The sequence below is a fragment of the Dipodomys ordii genome, unplaced genomic scaffold (assembly GCF_000151885.1).
Source record: "Dipodomys ordii isolate 6190 unplaced genomic scaffold, Dord_2.0 Scaffold33, whole genome shotgun sequence".
Taxonomy (NCBI): Eukaryota; Metazoa; Chordata; class Mammalia; order Rodentia; family Heteromyidae; genus Dipodomys; species Dipodomys ordii.
The window spans coordinates 4,639,893-4,657,842 of NW_012267249.1; the positions used below are offsets into that span (position 1 = coordinate 4,639,893).

Consider the following 17,950-nt stretch of genomic DNA (forward strand, 5'->3'; position numbering starts at 1 on the left):
CCACTGTTATAAAAAAAACCTACCCTTGTGGTTTAATAGTTTTTCTTTGATCCATTTTAAAGTGAGTTTTGTAAATGACATATGATAGGGCCCCTCTTTCATTCTTTTACACACACACACACACACACACACACACACACACACACACAATTCAAGTGTTTTGCCACTGAGCTACATCCCAACTCCACCATACTGTTTTAAGTACTATAACTTTGTGGTAGGTTTTGACATTGGAAAGCATGAGGCTTAACTTTGTTCCCTTTCAAGATTGTTTCACATATACTGGGCCCCTTGAATTTTCTCATGAATTTTATGATTACTTTAGCAACTCCTGAAAAAATGTCAGCCAGAATTATGACAGAGATGCACTGAATTCACAGACCAATTGAAGATAGATGTGTTAACAATACAAAATCTTCTGATATGTGAACCACCAAATATAAGCCACCAAATTACCATATGTCCTGAGCTCCAATCATGAACATGGAGTGATTTTACTTACCAGGTCATAAAGTTGGTGGCACAGTCATTTCATGTCATTAAGTGGAAGTGGTATGTAAAAAACTGGGTTCTGGAAGACCTGAAAGGCACAAGAAAGAGCCCAAGTGGCCAGCTGCTGCTCTCTTATCCTCAGCTGACTGTCTCCTGGGAATCAATCCCCAGTGACTGATGGATGAGGACTGGAAAGCTCATGCCTGGTCTACAGATGATTCTGTGTGTTATGGAGGCACCTCGTGAGAGTGGACAGCTATAGCAGGACTGCTCCATCTTGGCGTATCCCTGAAAACACTGGGACAGAGGAAACCTTCTTTTGGGGCAAGGCACATGGTTCTTCTTGTTTGGAAGATGAAGTGGTTTAGAGATTAGCGTTGACACTAGTCGATAGGTTGGTTTGATAATTGGGACTTGGTGAGTGTGGGGAGAAACAGACTTCTTTGAACTGGAACATAATGTGAAGCCATCTCTGGAAATGCTCAAAGTGAGTGCCCTCAATGGAATTGTGTTAGTGTGTGTGTGTGTGTGTGTGTGTGTGTGTGTGTGTGTGTGTATACACGGGTACTGGAGCTTGAGCTCAGGGCCCACCTGGGCATTGTCACTTGGTTTTATTCACTCAAGGTACACTACCACTTGATCCACAGCTCTATTTCTGGCTTTTTGGTGCTCAATTAAAGATAAGGGTCTCATGGACTTTCTTGCCCAAGCTAGCTTGGAATGGCAATTCTCAGATCTCAGCCTCCTTGAGTAGCTAGGATTACAGGTGTGAGCCACCAGCACCCAGCTCTGAAGAGGATTTTAAGAACCAGGTGGATCTGGTGATCTCTTTCCCTGGCCATTCCTCTCACTACTCAATGGGTTCATGAACAAGCTGGCCAAGTTGTCAAGGCTGGAGATTGTACTGGGCTCAGCAACAGGGACTTTGAATGACCAGGCTAGAAAAGCAGACTTAATTTTATTCTTTGTGTCTCCTTTCTTTCTGGAGTGTTGGATGCTAAACATTTACTGCTTGTTAAATCCTAAACTGCCAATTGCAAATGGCTACAAGACTTTTCTACATTCCCTTCCATCACTGTTTCTTTGAAGAAAAACTGTATTTCATAGTTTCTTAAAGTATTAAAAGAGTTATTGTAAGTAAACACTTAGAAAAATACCAGAACACAGTAGCATCCTGTAAGATTTGCTAGCATCATCATTATCATCGCCGTTGTTGTCAACACCATCATCATCATCATGATATTTATTGTTATTGTTGTTATCATTATCATTATGATTATCATCCTATTAGCTTCTTAGATCTATATGTCCCTCTTTTGGTTCTGTTTATAGGCTTGGGGAATACTAACTAGTACTAGAAGTCAAGATACTGAGAGCATACAGGATCAGATCAGCCCTAGTACCAGCAATTGAGAAAGGGGGGGGGGAGAGATTTTGAAGGAGAGGGAGAGAGAGGGAGAGAAAGAGAGGAAGAGAGGGAGAGAGGAGAGCATGGAGTAAGTAAGCTGTAGAGTTATGAAGATGTCTCCAGGGACTACTAAGATGCCCTTGATCATTGGCACTTTCACTCCCTCCTAATACTCGCTTCTGATTTTTCTTTTTCTTTTTTTCTTTTGGTTGGTCATGGGGCTTGAACTCTGGGTCTGGGCACTGTCCCTCAGCTCTTCAGCTCAAGGCGAGTGCTCTATCACTTGAGCCATAGTGCCACTTCTGGTTTTCTGGTGTTTAATTAGAGATAAGAATCTCATGGACTGTCCTGCCTGGGCTAGTTTTGAAGCGTGATCCTCAGATCTCAGCCTCCTGAGTAGCTAGGACTACAGGCATGAGCCACAGGCACCCAGCTTCTTTTTCTTTTTCTAGATACAAACCCAGAAAACTTTCTGGGAATAAGTATCTTACCAAATGAGCCAATTCTCCCTGGGTCCCTCCAGAGGCGTTCTCAGCCTGGGGCCAATTAGGAGTCCCAGGTTGTTGGGACTGCCACAACCCCTCGCTTTCTCATTAGCCTACTATCTTCTCCTTGAGGCCCATGGGCCTATCCCATTCAGAATCAAACCTTAGAGGCTGTGTTCTCCCTTGTGGCCACCTCTAGACCTGCCTCCTTCTCACTGGCAAGTCTGGTCAGGAAGGCTTTCAGTTACAGTTCAGGTATAGCCATGAATGTAAACACAGAGAGGCAAGTGCCAACTCCTGGGGCTGGCTCTGCCAAATCCTTTGCATCTTCCTGGTTGCAGTTAGCTGGGAAATAGGAATATGCTTTAAGTAGTTATGTTATTTTTTTAAGTCAGTGACCCAAGCTCGACACTATGACCTTAGATTGATTCTGATCACTCAGGCATGTCACTGCATGAGACTGTTTCCACATCCATTCAAGATAAATCCCCTGGGCTAGACTACCTCTTCTGGGCTGAAATGAAGGTCAATGACATAGTGAGAGAGTTAGGACCAGTGATGAGCTGTAAATGGTTAATAATCAGTACAACAAGGGGCCCAGGGCTGGGGAGGGCAGCTCTGAATTGCATTATTTGCAATATGTAGGGAATTGATATAGCTATCATAACCAATGCCAAGGTAATGTTCAACAGCTGGGTGCTGGTGGCTCATGCCTATAATACTAGTTATTTAAGAGGCTGAAAGCTGGGGATCATGGTTTACAGTCAACATAGGCAGACAAATCTGAGTGACTCTTACCTCCAATGAACCAACAAAAAGCCAGAAATAAATACATAGCTCAAGTGGTAAAGCACCAGTCTTGAGAGACAAAGCCAAGTAAGAGTGTGAGGCCCTGATTTCAAGCCCCAGAACTAGAATGTTAAAAAGAAAGAAAGAAAGAAAAGAAAAAGAAATATTATATTCAACTAGAGTGGGGAGTTCAGAGTAGCAAATCACTATTTCCACCAACCAAATCAATTAGCTAGAAAAACTCTCTAGAACATCGGTAAAGTATAGAAAAATTAAGATGTGAAGTTTAGAGCATTTACTGCTTTTGTGTTGTTCTTTTTGGTTTGGTTTAGTTTTTCATTTGTTTTGTTTTACAGTACTAGGGATTGAACTCAAAGTTTTGAGCATGCTAGGTTAAGCACTCTATCTCTGAGCTACATTCCCAGTCCTATTGCCTTTGTTTTAAACATGTTTGTTTAATAACCAGGTCACACCATTTCTGAAACTTTAACACTTGATTTACCCTGATGGCCTGTGGCTGCTTAGGAAGGACCTCAGTGTCCAATCTTCTCCTAAATAGGAAACCAAAGCCAAAAAGAAGAGAGGTGCTAGTATTCATAGTTATGGAAATTGGGCCAGAATTTGTGGCCAGGTTTTTATTGTTGTTGATACTACATAATATCTCATCTAATTCTCCCAGAAACCTCAGAAGGCAGAATAACAGCAATTGTAAGAGAGTAGGCATTAGAGCATGATAGACCTGGATTCAAATTCTGATTCTGCACCTGTAACATGTGAGCCCCTGGGCCAGGCTCCTTCCTCTGCTGGGTCTTCACCTCCTTGTGTGTGGCCTGGGGATGACACTGGTTACTTTTAGACACCTTTTGTCAGAACCTGGTTCAAGATCTGGTGCAGTGCAAGTGTGCCATAGCCAATTCTAAATTAGCGCCAGAAAGCCTGGGTAACTTGTCCAGGGTGGAGCCTTGGTAAAGAATACAGGAAGGCTTCCATTTACTTCGGGCAGTTCAGGAAGGGGAGTGACAACATGGTCTCACTGTCACGTCAAGTGCCAACAGTTTGGGGAATGGGATCGGAATGAAGACTTCAGCTCTTCACACAGCTACCAGGTAATGAAGTTTTACTCTGCTCTCTTGAGCTGCTCATGTTCAAGAAGGCAGGAAAAGGAAATAGGTTACTTCCCTTTCCCCCTGAGGGGTTATTTCCTTGTGCTTTGTCCCCAAAGGCTTTTTCCTTGTAGAGTTCTTGTTGACAACGTTCGTGGAACTCCACGTTGGCATCCCCACTGGGAAGGTGGGCGGCCCTTCCTCAGGTCTCTTGGGAAGGTCAGTGGAGGAAGCAGGACCATAAAACTTCATCAGCTTGGTTCCTTGGGAGGTGCTGAGATGGTGAGATCCCCGGACCCAGCAGCCAAGGTCTTCAGGAGGCAGGGTTGGCTTAGCCAAGTTCAGAGAGCCATACCATGGAGAGAAGACATAGGGTTGGGGTGACAATCCCTGACCTCTCAGAAACTCTGGGCTTTTCTGGAGTCTGGATGGCCTGCAATCCTGACTCCCTGGATTCAGGTGTCTAAGGATTTTCTGTTTCGTTTCTTTCTCTTAAGAGTAAGGAACACCTTAGTGTTCAGTGCTTCTAGGGACTGTGAGGTTGGAGGGCAGATGTGGGAAGGTCACTTGTCCCCAGGGCCTCTTTGTGCTTCATCCCAACACCTCTCTAGCCCCAATATCTCTCACTGAGCTTTCCTCACTATCTCATATCTTTTTTTTTTTTTGGTGTTGGTACTGGGGCTTGGACGCAGGGCTTCATGCTTTCACTTGTTTTTTTTTTTGTTGTTGTTCAAGGCTGGTGCTCTACCACTTGAGCCACACTTCCACTTCTAGCCTTTTGCTACTTCACTAGAGGTAAGAATCTCACAGACTTTTCTGCTCAAGCTGGTATCAAACTGTGATCCATAGATCTCAGCCTCCTGAGAAGCTAGGATTATAGGTTGAACCTCTAGCCTCCTCCTTGGCCTCCCTTTCATTCCTTTCTCCTTCTTGGTCTCTCTTTTCTTCTTTTGTTTATTTAATACCTGTTTATGGATAATTCGTTAAGTCAAGCCATTTGCTAGGTAGGAGAAACAAGGAAGAGACTAATGGAAGATTCGGAGCTCAGATGTCTCTAAGCGAGGAGAGTCATGATAGTCTATTTCCTAGCTGGAGCTGCTCATTGGCACAGAGACTCAGCTCCATGCTCTCCAGGGGCCTGGGCCTTAAAAGTGAAGACAGACACTGCTGGGCCGGCTGATCTAGAGAACTCTGAGTAATTGGTGTCCCCTCCCATGGAAATAAAATTTGATTCAGACAGAAAAAGGCTTTTATATTAAAAAAATTTCTGACGTCCAGTACAGTCATAATTTCCAAATACCTCTTCCACTGATTCTCTCTGCCTTTCAGTACAACCCTATGGTCCTCCCAAGGATGTGGGCAGATGGATGCAGTCTTGTATTGAGAAATCCTTGGTGGCTCACATCTCAGCCCTTTCTCCTTAAAGGCTTCTGGTTCACCATGTATGGTGACCTAACTGCCTCCTCTAATTCCCAAGTAAGCCATGATTCTGTGGTAGTCCATGCTAAACCTCAATAAGCTCAAGTTCATGTGCAGAAAGGGGAGATTTGTGCTCATCACCTCTCCCATGTAAGAGCTGTTTGCTAGAGAAGTAGAAGTCAATGTTTAGGAGTAGACTCAGAAATCAGACTGCCTCAATTAAAATCAGATTGTCTCAATTCAAATCCCAAATGTCATACTGACCATGTAATCTGCCTCCCTCTTTCTTAACTTTTTTGCCTCTGGGATATAGGAAAAAATACTTTCCTCAGTGAACCATTGCGAGGTTGAGCTATAGTTAGTGTAACACTGGCTGGCAGATGTAAATTGCTTAATAGACATTAGCTATGATCATAATACTCCATTGACGATTTCCTACAGAGAAGGATTTTTGTTGTTGTTGTTTTTTGTTTTGTCAGTTGGGGGCTGTGTCCCTGAGTTCTTCAGCTCAAGGCTAGCCCTCTACCACTTCAGCCACAGTGCTACTTATGTTTTTCTGGTGGTTAATTGGAGATAAGAGTCACACAGTCTTCCTTGCCCAGGCTGCTTTGAACTGCATTCCTCAGATCTCAGCCTCCTGAGTAGCTAGGATTACAGGCATGAGCCACCAGAGCCCAGCTGGATTTTTTCTTATATAGGAATTAATTCAGGATATTCAACATTGAAGTGATGTATTCACATAATCCAATATAATCTATTTATGTCTGATGTTAAATAGCATTCTTCCATTTATACATCACATTTGTTGTTTTCATTTGTGCATCTGTTATAAAGTCTTAGTATTTATCTGTTTTTCATTGACTTTTTTTTGTAAGATTAGAAACTAATTATTTTATGGGATGTTCCTGGATTTGGTTTGTTTGATTCTTTCTTCATGTTTAGGTTCAAGCTTTATGTTTTTGGCTCAAATAAGATACAGATGGTATATTCTTAGGATTTCCCATCTGGGATAGAGTGTGTTTGCCTCCTATGGGTGATCTTGGTTATGATCACTCCAGTTAAAATGTTGTCTAGTTTCCCTACTGCATATTTACTATTCTAATTTTTAAATTGAGAAGTACTATTGTTAAGAATGTTTCCAGCTATGCAAATGTTCTGCTCCTTGATCAAACTCATTCCATGTAGATTTAGGGTCTATATCAATAGTGATTTAGTCAGAAGACAGAACATACCAGTAATAAGAATAAGAAAAAAACGAATACAATAAAAATTTGTATGTGCTGGTAGTAAGACTTGGACTCAATCCCTGCACTCTGGCTCACCTTTTTCACTTAAGGCTGGCGGGTCTACCACTTGGGTTATCTATACACCTCTACTTCCAGCTTTTTGTTAATTAGAGATATGGATTTCTCAGACTTGTCTGCCAGAGATGCTTTGAGCTGTGATAATCAAATCTCAGCCTCCTGAATTCCTGAATAGCTATGATTTCAAGCATGAGAAACTGGTTCCTGGCTTGATATAACAAATTGTTGACCAGTTTTAAACAACAACAAAAACCAAAAGCCCTAAATGGATGAAGAACTCTAATAATTCCAGAAATAGCAAGGGGAAAAACTAAAACTAAAAAACACCTATTTCTAGAATGAAAAAGTGTACACATTGAAGGGACTACAGAGATACCTTCCTTCTGTTCTTTGTTCTTAACCTCCCTTCTTCCCCTCCCCTTCCTCGCTTCTGCCTCCGGGATGTACAGCACTGGCCTGAGTTTGCCCAGAAGTGGCCATGGTGAGGGGAAAATGTTGCTTGTGGGATGGTCAAATGAGTGGAAGTGGATGTTGGATGGAGAATGTGGTTTGAAGGTGTGGTCAGAGCTGGTCTCTAGGTATCCAGGAGCCTGAGAGTTCTGCCCTGAGTGTAGCCTGCTGTAGCCGTCAAGACTGCAGCTTCTGATGAGGATGGTACGGCCTGTGTGCATGCCCAGTGTTGATTCACACATCTCTCCACTGGCCCTCAGGCTGAATAAGGAGGGAGGAGGACAAAGGCAGCAACCAGAAGTACCCTCCAGCTGCTATTGTAATTCAGCATTCTCTATCACCCTCTAGTGACAAAGCCTCACATTGCACCAGACAGCCACAGGCAGAGGTTTGAGGGTAGTTTAGCCCACTGAGACATATGTTCTCTGAAGCAAAGGAGGAATTTTCTAAGAGATTGGGAGGCTGGGACGAAGATAATGTAAACTGGGTATTGCTGTAAGTGGGAGGTGTGGAATGAGTGTGAGCAGATAGCATAGGGACTCATTGAGTGCTGTTTAATATTTCAAGACATTATGTTAGATGCTTCAAATATATAATCTCTAATCCTTATAAAAAATCTTGAAAGATGAGAAATATTAGCCACATGTGTGTGTGTGTGTGTGTGTGTGTGTGTGTATGCCAGACCTGGGGCTTGAATTCTGAGCCCGGACTGAGCCACAGCTCCACTTCCAGCGTTTCAGTGGTTATTTGGGGATAAGTCTTACAGACTTATGACAGAACCATGACCTTCAGATCTCAGCCTACTGTGTAGCTAGGATTATAAGAGTGAGCCCCCAGTGCCCAGCTGTAGCCACATTTTTGGGGGGGTCGGTTGTGGAGCTTGAACTCGGCCTGGGCACTGTCCCTGAGCTCTTCAGCTCAAGGCTACCACTCTACCACTTGAGCCACAGCGCCACTTCCAGTTTTCTGGTGGTTAATTGGAGATAAGAGTCTCACAGACGTTCCTTCCAGGGCTGGCTTTGAACTGTGATCCTCAGATCTCAGCCTTCTGAGTAGCTAGGATTATAAGCATGAGCCACTGGCGCTTGGCTCTAACCACATTTTATAGATGAAGAGATATAGATTCTGAGTGGTTAAGCAATTTGTTCACTATTACATAGAAATTGAGTAGTGAGGCCAGAATTGAATCCCTAGCCTGTCTATCCTATATCTGGACTTCTCTCTAGGCCACTAGAGTTTAGATGAGATGTAACAAATGTGATTCTCTTACAGGCCCCAGCATGTGGATGCTTCCACAAAACCAAAGTTGGGTTTCTGAATTTATCTTGCTCGGCTTCTCCAGTGACCCTACATCCAACAAGATCCTCTTCATTGCCTTCCTTCTCCTCTACTTGATCTCAGTCCTGGCCAATGGACTCATTGCCTCCCTGATCTGCCTAGATTCAAATCTCCATACCCCCATGTACTTTTTCCTCTGCATCCTGTCCTTGCTTGATATGGGCTATGTCACCACCACCATGCCCCAGATGCTGGTGCATCTTCTCACTCACTCTCAGACTATCTCTTTTGCTGGCTGTTGGCTGCAGATGTATGTGTTTAGTGCCCTGGGCCTGATAGAGTGTATTTTCTTTGTAGTCATGGCTTATGATCGCTATGTAGCCATTTGCTACCCGCTGCGTTATACTGTCATCCTCAATTGGGGCTTGTGTATGCAGTTGGCAGCTGGAACATGGGCCTGTGGGTTTTTTTTCTCTCTGATCCATACTTTCTTCACCATGAGTCTGCCATACTGTGGGCCTAACACTATCAACCATTACTTCTGTGAAGGCCCCTCTGTGCGGAGCTTGGCTTGCATGGATACCCAGCTCATTGAGATGGTAGACCAGGTCCTCAGTGTGTTTGTGGTTGTTATTCCACTCTCCCTCATTCTGGCCTCCTACGTTCATATCGCCCTAGCCATTCTTAAGATCAAGTCTACCCGGAGCCGCTGCAAGGCTTTCTCTACCTGCTTCTCACACCTGACTGTGGTCACATTCTTTTATGCTCCGGCAGCTTATCTCTATATGAGACCTAACTCCAGCTACAACCCTGAACAAGACAAGAAAGTCTCACTCTTTTACAATGTCTTCACAGCCCTGCTCAATCCTGTGGTTTACAGTCTGAGGAACAAGGACATGAAGGGGGCTTTTCTCAAAATAATAGGACATAGTAGGGCAATCGTGTGAACAGGAATCCAGAAGGGAAAATGTTTGTTGAATAAAAGGACATCTGTTATGTATATCGCTAATATTGTACATTCAGAACCACACAGTACTTGGTTAGTGGGACAAGTGTTTATGAAATATGAAGTCAATATGGCTGTCTCGATTTACTTGCTACATCATAGCACACCCAGTAATCTCAGTGGTTTACAACAGCAAAAGTTCATTGATAGTTCACGTTTCATGTTATTTGTAAGTTTAGCCTTAGATCTACCCTGAGAGAAAAGCGCTTATCTGGAATATGCCATCTTATGACAGAGGGAAAGGACTAATGGCCCAAAGGTTCCCAGAAGTGAGACACATCTCTGCATAATTCCAGTATCCATAGTAAGTTGTGTGGCTAAGCCTGACGTGAAGGCAAGGGAAGTATTTTCTTCCTGTAGAGAAGGAATGCAAGTCACAAGGCAATGAGTAGGTAGGTAAAGCTCCTTTGAAGGGAGGGAAGCAAATAATGAGAATGATATAATTTACTGTAATATCACAGAAACCAGTAGAATAAATATAACCAACATGAAACATGGAAACTAACAGAAATGGGAACAGAAGAGGATAAGGTGAAATAAGCAAAGTGGTACAGATAAACAATACAGGTTGGCAACACTGAAACTTAATCCATAGTATGTGGAACTAATACAGACCAGAAACCTGGCTTGGTGCCTAACATCAGTGTGGTTCATGGGCTAGCATGGAATAGTCTGCATTGTATTGTGGAAGAACACAACACTGGATACTACAGGACTTGGGGTCTTAATTCCATTCTTGATACCTTGCTGTGTGACTTTGGACCATTTACATCCCTCTGATCTCAGTTTATTCGTCTATAAAATTAACATCTTGGCACTGGGAAGGTGGCTCAGTGGTAGAGTGCTTGCCTTGCATGCATGAGGCCCTGGGTTCGATTCCTCAGCACCACATAAGCAGAAAAAGCCGAAGTGGCGCTGAAGCTCAAGTGGTAGACCAGCTGAAGAGCTGGGGGACAGCACCCAGGCCCAGAGTTCAGGCCCCACAACCGACAAAAAAATAAATAAATAAAAAACAAAATAAAATTAACATCTTGAGTTGTTTCCAAAGCCTCTTTGGAGTCAAAAATTCTTTGCCACATAGGTAATAGAGTGTGTCCAGTCTACAAAATCCAAATGCAATAAATTTGTGAACAGAGAACAAGCTTCACTCCTTTTCCTTACCATGTGAGAATATAAGAAGTTGGCTAAGCTGGGCGCAGGTGGCTCACACCTGTGATCCTAGCTACTCAGGAGGCTGAGATCTGAGAATCATGGTTCAAAGCCAGCCTGGGCAGGAAAGTCCGTGAGACTCTGATCTCCAATAAACCACTAGAAAACCAGGAGTAGAGCTGCAACTCAAGAGGTAGAGCTCTCGCTTTGAGCTGAAGAGCTCAGGGACAGCGCCCAGGCCCAGAGTTCAAGCCCTATGACCGACAAAAAAAGAAAGAAAAAAAAAGAAGGTGGCCATTGCTGTGCTAGGAAGTACCTCATTAGCTCTGAACATGGTACCCTGGTTTCAGACTTTGGGCTGGCTAATTTTGGTTGTCAGCTTAGCTGGATTGAGAGATGCCAGAAAATTAGTAAGGCATACTTCACCCTCAGTGAGAGTGTTTCCAGAGATGATTGGCACGTGGGTTAACAAACCAAGGGGGAAACCTAATAGGTACTAATATGTTGGGACAAAAAGGCGTCAGAAACAGGTGGAAGGGCAAGTTTGACACTTCTTGAGCACCTATGCTTTCTGCTGCTGCCAGTGCCTATCAAAGTCCAGCTTCTTCAGCTTTCAAATGGGGATGCATGTCAGCAACCCCTCCGAGGAGCCCCCTTCAGCCTCAGACCTGGGCTGCCTCTTGTCCTTAGGCTACTGACTTCTTAAACTAAGCACCTTCTGGGACTTCTGGTTTCCTGGGCTCTCAAGCCTTTTGATGGCCATTGTATAACTCTGATTATATAAGCCAACCTAATCGAGTCCTATAACATATATGAATTCTGGGATGAGGGTATTGGGAGGAGGAATTGCTGGGGTGCAGATGACCAAAAAGGAAGAGAACTGCAGAATGGCAAAAGTGGGGGTTTGGGCCCCTATGATGAGTAGAATGAGCAGTGAGAAATGGAGGCATGAGGATAATGGAGACTAAATAATTTCTAGCAGCTTCTTGCCTGAGCTATATGCTCAAGATGTACTTTGACATCAGGTTTTGGCTCAATCTCAGGTTTTGGCTACTTTCTTAGCATGGAACTTACATATTTATACAACCAGCCACCTGCCTGGGGTGGCGTGCATGGAGATGCCTAATGGGCTTATTCAGCAAGCTCCCTCATAGCATCTGAAGCCTGCAGGATTGCACATAGAAGAAGACATCCCTTCTGCAGGTCACTGTGAAAATTGCTTACTAGGGGCTGGGAAGGTGGCTCAGTGGTAGAGTGCTTGCCTTGCATACCTGAGGCCCTGGGTTCCATTCCTCAACACCACATAAGCAAAACAAAAAAAGCCAAAAGTGGCGCTGTGGCTCAAGTGACAGAGCACTCAGGGACAGCGCCCAGGCCCAGAGTTCAAGCTCCACGACCAGCAAAAAAGAAAATGCTTTCCAATCCCAGTGGGAGCCAGCATCCAACTGCACATTTACACCACTGATTACCAATTGCTTGATCAAGTTCCTTCAGTCAGTAACCCAAACCTCACCTTCTCTAATGCAGTCTTAAACCCTTTCAATCTTGTCTTTCACTTACTTCTATCTCTTGCCTTTGGCTACCATTTATTCACAGCCAATGTTGATTTAAAATATTTCTTGTTACTGGGAGCTGGTGGCTCATGCCTGTAATCCTAGCTACTCAGGAGGCTTCAGATCTGAGGCCTAGGCAGAAAAGTCCATGAGACTCTTATCTCCAATAAACTACTCAGAAAAAGCCAGAAGTGGTGCTATAGCTCAAGTGGGAAAGTGCTAGGCTTGTGCAAAAGAAGCTCAGGGACAGTGCCCAGGCCCTCAGTTCAAGCCTTGGAACTGGCAAAAAACAAAACAAGTCAGGCAGGCACTAGTGGCTCATGCCTGTAATCCTAGCTACTCAGGAGGCTGAGATCTGAGGATCACACTTCAAAGCCAGCCCAGGCAGGAAAGTCTGTGAGACTTTTTTTTTTTTTGTCCGTCATGGGGCGTGAACTGTCCTTGCGCTCTTCAGCTCAAGGCGAGCGCTCTACCGCTTGAGCCACAGTGCCACTTCTGGTTTTCTAGTGGTTTATTGGAGATAAGAGTCTCATGGACTTTCCTGCCTGGGCTGGCTTTGAACTGCGATCCTCAGATCTCAGCCTCCTGAATAGCTAGGATTATAGGCATGAGCCACCGGTGCCCGGCTTTGTGAGACTCTTATCTCCAATTAACTACCAGAAAACTGGAAGTGGTGCTGTGGCTCAAGTGGTAGGGTGCTGGCCTTGAGCTGAAGAGTTTGGGGACAGTGCCCAGGCCTGGAGTTCAAGCCCCACAACTGACAAAAAAAAAAGATAAAAAATTTTGTTTAACCTACTTGGTAGCTGCTGATCAGACACAGAGAGATAGTTTCTCTAGTAAAATTATCTCTATTTTTCTGGAGAGTAAAACTGAAACTCAGAAAACTAGTGCTCTGACTTTTTAAGGGCCATATCCAAAGTCCAGTAACCGGCTCCATCTCCTCCATCTCTTACCACTACCACCCAGAATGTTTGCTAAGGCATCCATCCATCCATCCATCCATCCCATATATTATTTCCCAGACTAAGTTTAATCTTGTCCTTGAAATATCTTTATAAATCCCTTTTCTTAGAATTCAGGCACATTGAAGATTTCTTCACTGAATGAGTTGCTAAGAGAAAACCTAAATAAACCCTCTGGTCTCACAAAGTCTTAGTTGACTGATCATTAATTTTGGAAGTCACACATCTGACTAATATAGATTTAGCTTCCCAATGAATTTGCAGTAAATAATACCTCCTCCATGTGAGTTATGATAACACTTGTCTAGAATATTTTGAAGGATTCCTCCCCTTCTCCTCTTCCTCCTCTTCTTCCTCATCATGCTCCTCTTTTTTTTGGAAATACTGGTGAGAGAACTTTGTTAGGGCCTTGCCCTTGCTAGGCAAGTGTTCTACCATTTGAGTCAAATCCCCAGTCTTACTTTGCAGGGTCTTGAAGACTTTTATGGCCTGTAGATGTCTGATGTGTAACTGAAATGGGTTGAAAGTTTTGGCATCTCTGCCTTAATTTGAATCTGTCTCCTTTGTGGCTATAATTTTTGGGTCAAATCCTAGTCACCTTTGATGTAGATATGTTGGAAAATTGAGAAGTACTTTGTCCAGAACTATAATACAGAGTTAATGATGTAGATTTGCCTAGTGTCTCTTTCCCTGCTTCAGGGTTAAAGATACCAACCACCTACCGTGACTGGAGACACTAGAGCTTGAAAGCAGGGAAAAGAGATGGCTTTGAATATACTGGAAGAGCTCTACCTAGACCCAGAAAAGACATGAATATTCCTCTTTTATTAGCCTCTCACCCTCCTCCCTTCTCTTGTCACCCCTATTAGTTCTATATTGGACACCCTAGAGTTAAGAACCTCTTCTTCATTTTTTTGTTGCCAGTCCTGGGGCTTGAACTCAGGGCCTGGGCACTGTTTCTGAGCTTCTTTTGCTCAAGGCTAGCAATCTACCACTTGAGCTACAGTGCCACTTTTGGCTTCTCTGTTTATGTGGTATTGAGGAATCGAACCCAGGGCTTCATGCATGCTAGGCAAGTACTCTACCACTAGCTACATTCCCAGTCCTCTTCTCCATTCTTTGGCCACTGAATGAAGCCTTTATTTCTCCCAATACTCATCTCTTGGACACTGATTTTTTTTAATAAGCTCTTGGACTTGGGTCTAGTAACCAATGTTCCCTTCATCTCTTTGACAAAATCAGATTTTCCCTAGGAACTGTACTCTTGGATGAGCTTTTTCATAAGAGATTAGAAACATGTCCACTTTGAAATCTGAACTTGGTGTATCCATGTTCTTCCAGCAATTTCCCTAGTCCTCTTCCATCCTTACTCCTACTGTATATGTTTTCTGGCCTAATTAAATACCCTGTTCCCAGGACACCACCTTTATCTTAATATAGGCTGCATAGCACTATCTATATCTATAATATTTCAGCAACTCTTCCCTAGTCCTGGTAGTTTGGGTGCTGGCTAACATCAACCAATCTTCCCGTATAATTTATGCCACCTCTTCTTGTTGCTCTTGATATCTGTCTTCAAGCCCTCTTCCTAGCTCCTTTCCAAAACATGCTCAGCAAATGCACCATGAAACCTGCAGCCAAATACTATTCTTTCTTCTGCCAGTTATAACTTGCTGGCAGTAGAAAGGATAATAATACCAATTATTCATTAATAATAATCATAACTCATCAACACCATGGCTGACATGACTTCTGTTAGTGAGTTCAAGCTGTCTTCACTGTCAGGTGGTTGGAATAAATCAGTATAATCTCCATTGGAACTGTCACTGTTTTTTGACAGTTCTTAGTTAATGAAGGCTTATTTATTCTTATCTTTTGGGTAGGGGTAGGGGTTTGTGGGGGTGGGGGTGTGCACCGGTCCAGATCTGGGTGTTGTTCCTGAGCTTTTGTGTTCAAGGCTAGTGCTCTACCACTTGAGCAACATTCCACTTCTGTCTTTTTTGGTAGTTCAGTGGAGATGAGAGTCTTACAAACTTTCTTGCCCAGGCTGGCTTTGAACCATGATCCTCAGATCTCAGCCTTCTGCATAGCAAGGATTACAAGCATGAGCCACTGGTGCCCAGCTACTAATCTTTTTTTATTGTGAAAATACTGTACAGAGGGGTTACAATTACATGGACAAGATAATGAGTACATTTTTTGGGGGGGGTCCGGTCGTGGGGCCTGAACTCTGGGCCTGGGTGCTGTCCCGCAGCTCTTCAGCTCAAGGCTAGTACTTCTACCACTTGAGCCACAGCGCCACTTCCGGTTTTTTTTTTCTTTTTGCTTATGTGGTGCTGAGGAATCAAACCCAGGGCCTCAGGCATGCAAGGCAAGCACTCTACCACTGAGCCACCTTCCCAGCCCATGAGTACATTTCTTATCAAGCATTGTAGCCTCCTCCTTTGTTTTCCCTTCCCATCCCTTCCCATTCTTCCCTTGCCCCCTCACTCCTCCTCTCCCCGCCACCAAAGTTGTAAAGTTCGTTTTCGACATAACGACTTGTACATCTCATTGTTGCAATGGGTTCACCTGTATCCCTATTTAAACTATTTGTTTTTCCCCTTCCCCTCCACAAATTATACCGACATCAAATACAGTGAAAGCAGGGTTTATACTGTGGGGGAGGGGCATACAAAGCAACAAAGAAATAATCTTATAAATGTGTTAGAAACAATCGCATGAAAGAAAAAAAATTTTGAATACATATCTTAGGGTTCATTTCCCTAACATCAGCTTATCTGACATTTTCTGCTTGACTCAGACATATACTAGTTATTGCAAATAAGGGAGACCATGGGACCTATGTTTCTTTGGGCCTGGCTTACTTCACTTAATATAATTTTTTCCAAGTCTTTCCATTTCCTAACAAATAGGGCAATGTCATTCTTTCTGATGGAGGCATAGAATTCCATTGTGTATATATACCACATTTTCTTGATCCATTCATCTACTGAGGGGCATCTGGGTTGGTTCCATATCTTAGCTATGGTAAATAATGCTGCAATAAACATAGTTGTCCCAGCTACTAATTCTTATCTTAAAGAAGCCAATTATAAATAGTAAGCTTCCTTGGTGCTCAAGGTAAGAATCTGATACAGAGTCTCACCACAGAAGTATGCCCTCGAATAACCTGAGGATTTGAACTTTCAAAAGTCAAAGACAAATTTGGAGCAGGAAAAGTGTGAGATGGTTGTAGAAACTATGGAATTTCAAAGATTAGCCAGTATTATTCCACACACAGTTAAAAAAATCTATTTTACTGGTGAAAAGAAAAGGGTAAAATTTGGAAGTGAGTCTATAAAAGTGGATACTAAAGTGTTCTTTTTTTGTTTGTTTGTTTTTGGGTTCGGTCACAGGGCCCGAACTCTGGTCCTGGGTGCTGTCCCTCAGCTCTTCAGCTCAAGGCTAGCGCTCTACCACGTGAGCCACAGCGCCACTTCTGGCTTTTTTTTTTCTTATGTGGTGCTGAGGAATCGAACCCAGGGCCTCATGCATGCAAGGCAAGAGCTCTACCACTGAGCCACCTTCCCAGCCCACTAAAGTGTTCTTAACATTCTATCATTAGCAATCTGGGGCGGGGCGGGGGGGGGGGGGGGGGGGGGAAGGAGTGCCAGCACCAGAGTTTGAAGTCAGGAACTTACACTTGCAAGACATGTTTGATTGGCTGGAGTTCTACCACTTGAGTCACAACTCCTTGTTTATTTGTTATTGTTTTTATTTTTATTTAAGATCTTACTATTGGCCCAGGCTGGTGTCAAGCTTGGAATCTTCTTGCCATGGTCTCCTGAATGCTTGGATTTAAGGCATATATCATGGTGCCTGGTTTCAACATTATCACTGTTAAGATTTCAATAAATGTTTTTTAGATGCTGATAACATGGAAGATCTGTGAAGGTATCTGTGAGTGGTGCTGGCTAGTTATTGTGAAAGCCTTTTCATGTAGCATCCTGAGGGACTGTCATAATTTTTTAGGGTTTTATGGAGTTCATGGGTTTCATGGTAACAGACCCAGGTTAACTAACTCTACAATGTAAACAAGTGCTAGCTTTCATTTGTAATGTTAGTTACTCCTTTCTCTGGACTGCAGTCATTCCAGATGTCTGATAAGTTAGTATTAGAAGAGAAGAACAGAAGAATGTTGACACAAAGCACTCGCTATGCCAAGCACTATTATAAGAACTGTATCCCTGTTAATTTTTCTTAACAATTCGACAAGGTGGTGTTTTGCCATAATTACTAACATCCTAATTTTGAAACTGGTAGCTATAAACAAGTGAGCTCTTATCCACCACGATACTGTTTGGGCACTGTTTTGTCTGTGTTCTTGAGAGATACTACAGCTGGTCCTACTTTAGGAGCCGTGTGGATCATGTAGTCTAGGCTCCACTCTCCCCTGGACAGTGCTTGATGGACAGTGGCTAATCCCCGCACCCTATTCCTAAGATTACTTTTCCTCAAGACCTGCTCCTTACTGAAGTAAAACAAAATTATTGGCTTCTCTGAGCCATCT

General features: G+C 43.4%; 1 protein-coding gene across 1 annotated transcript; it reads left to right on the forward strand.

The window, feature by feature from the left end:
- The first annotated feature begins 8,730 nt into the window (after positions 1–8,730).
- LOC105986040 (olfactory receptor 2A12-like) lies at positions 8,731–9,675 on the forward strand. The gene has a single exon (XM_013016778.1). The coding sequence runs from the start codon at positions 8,731–8,733 to the stop codon at positions 9,673–9,675; it is 945 nt and encodes a 314-aa protein (XP_012872232.1).
- Positions 9,676–17,950: the final 8,275 nt, after the last annotated feature.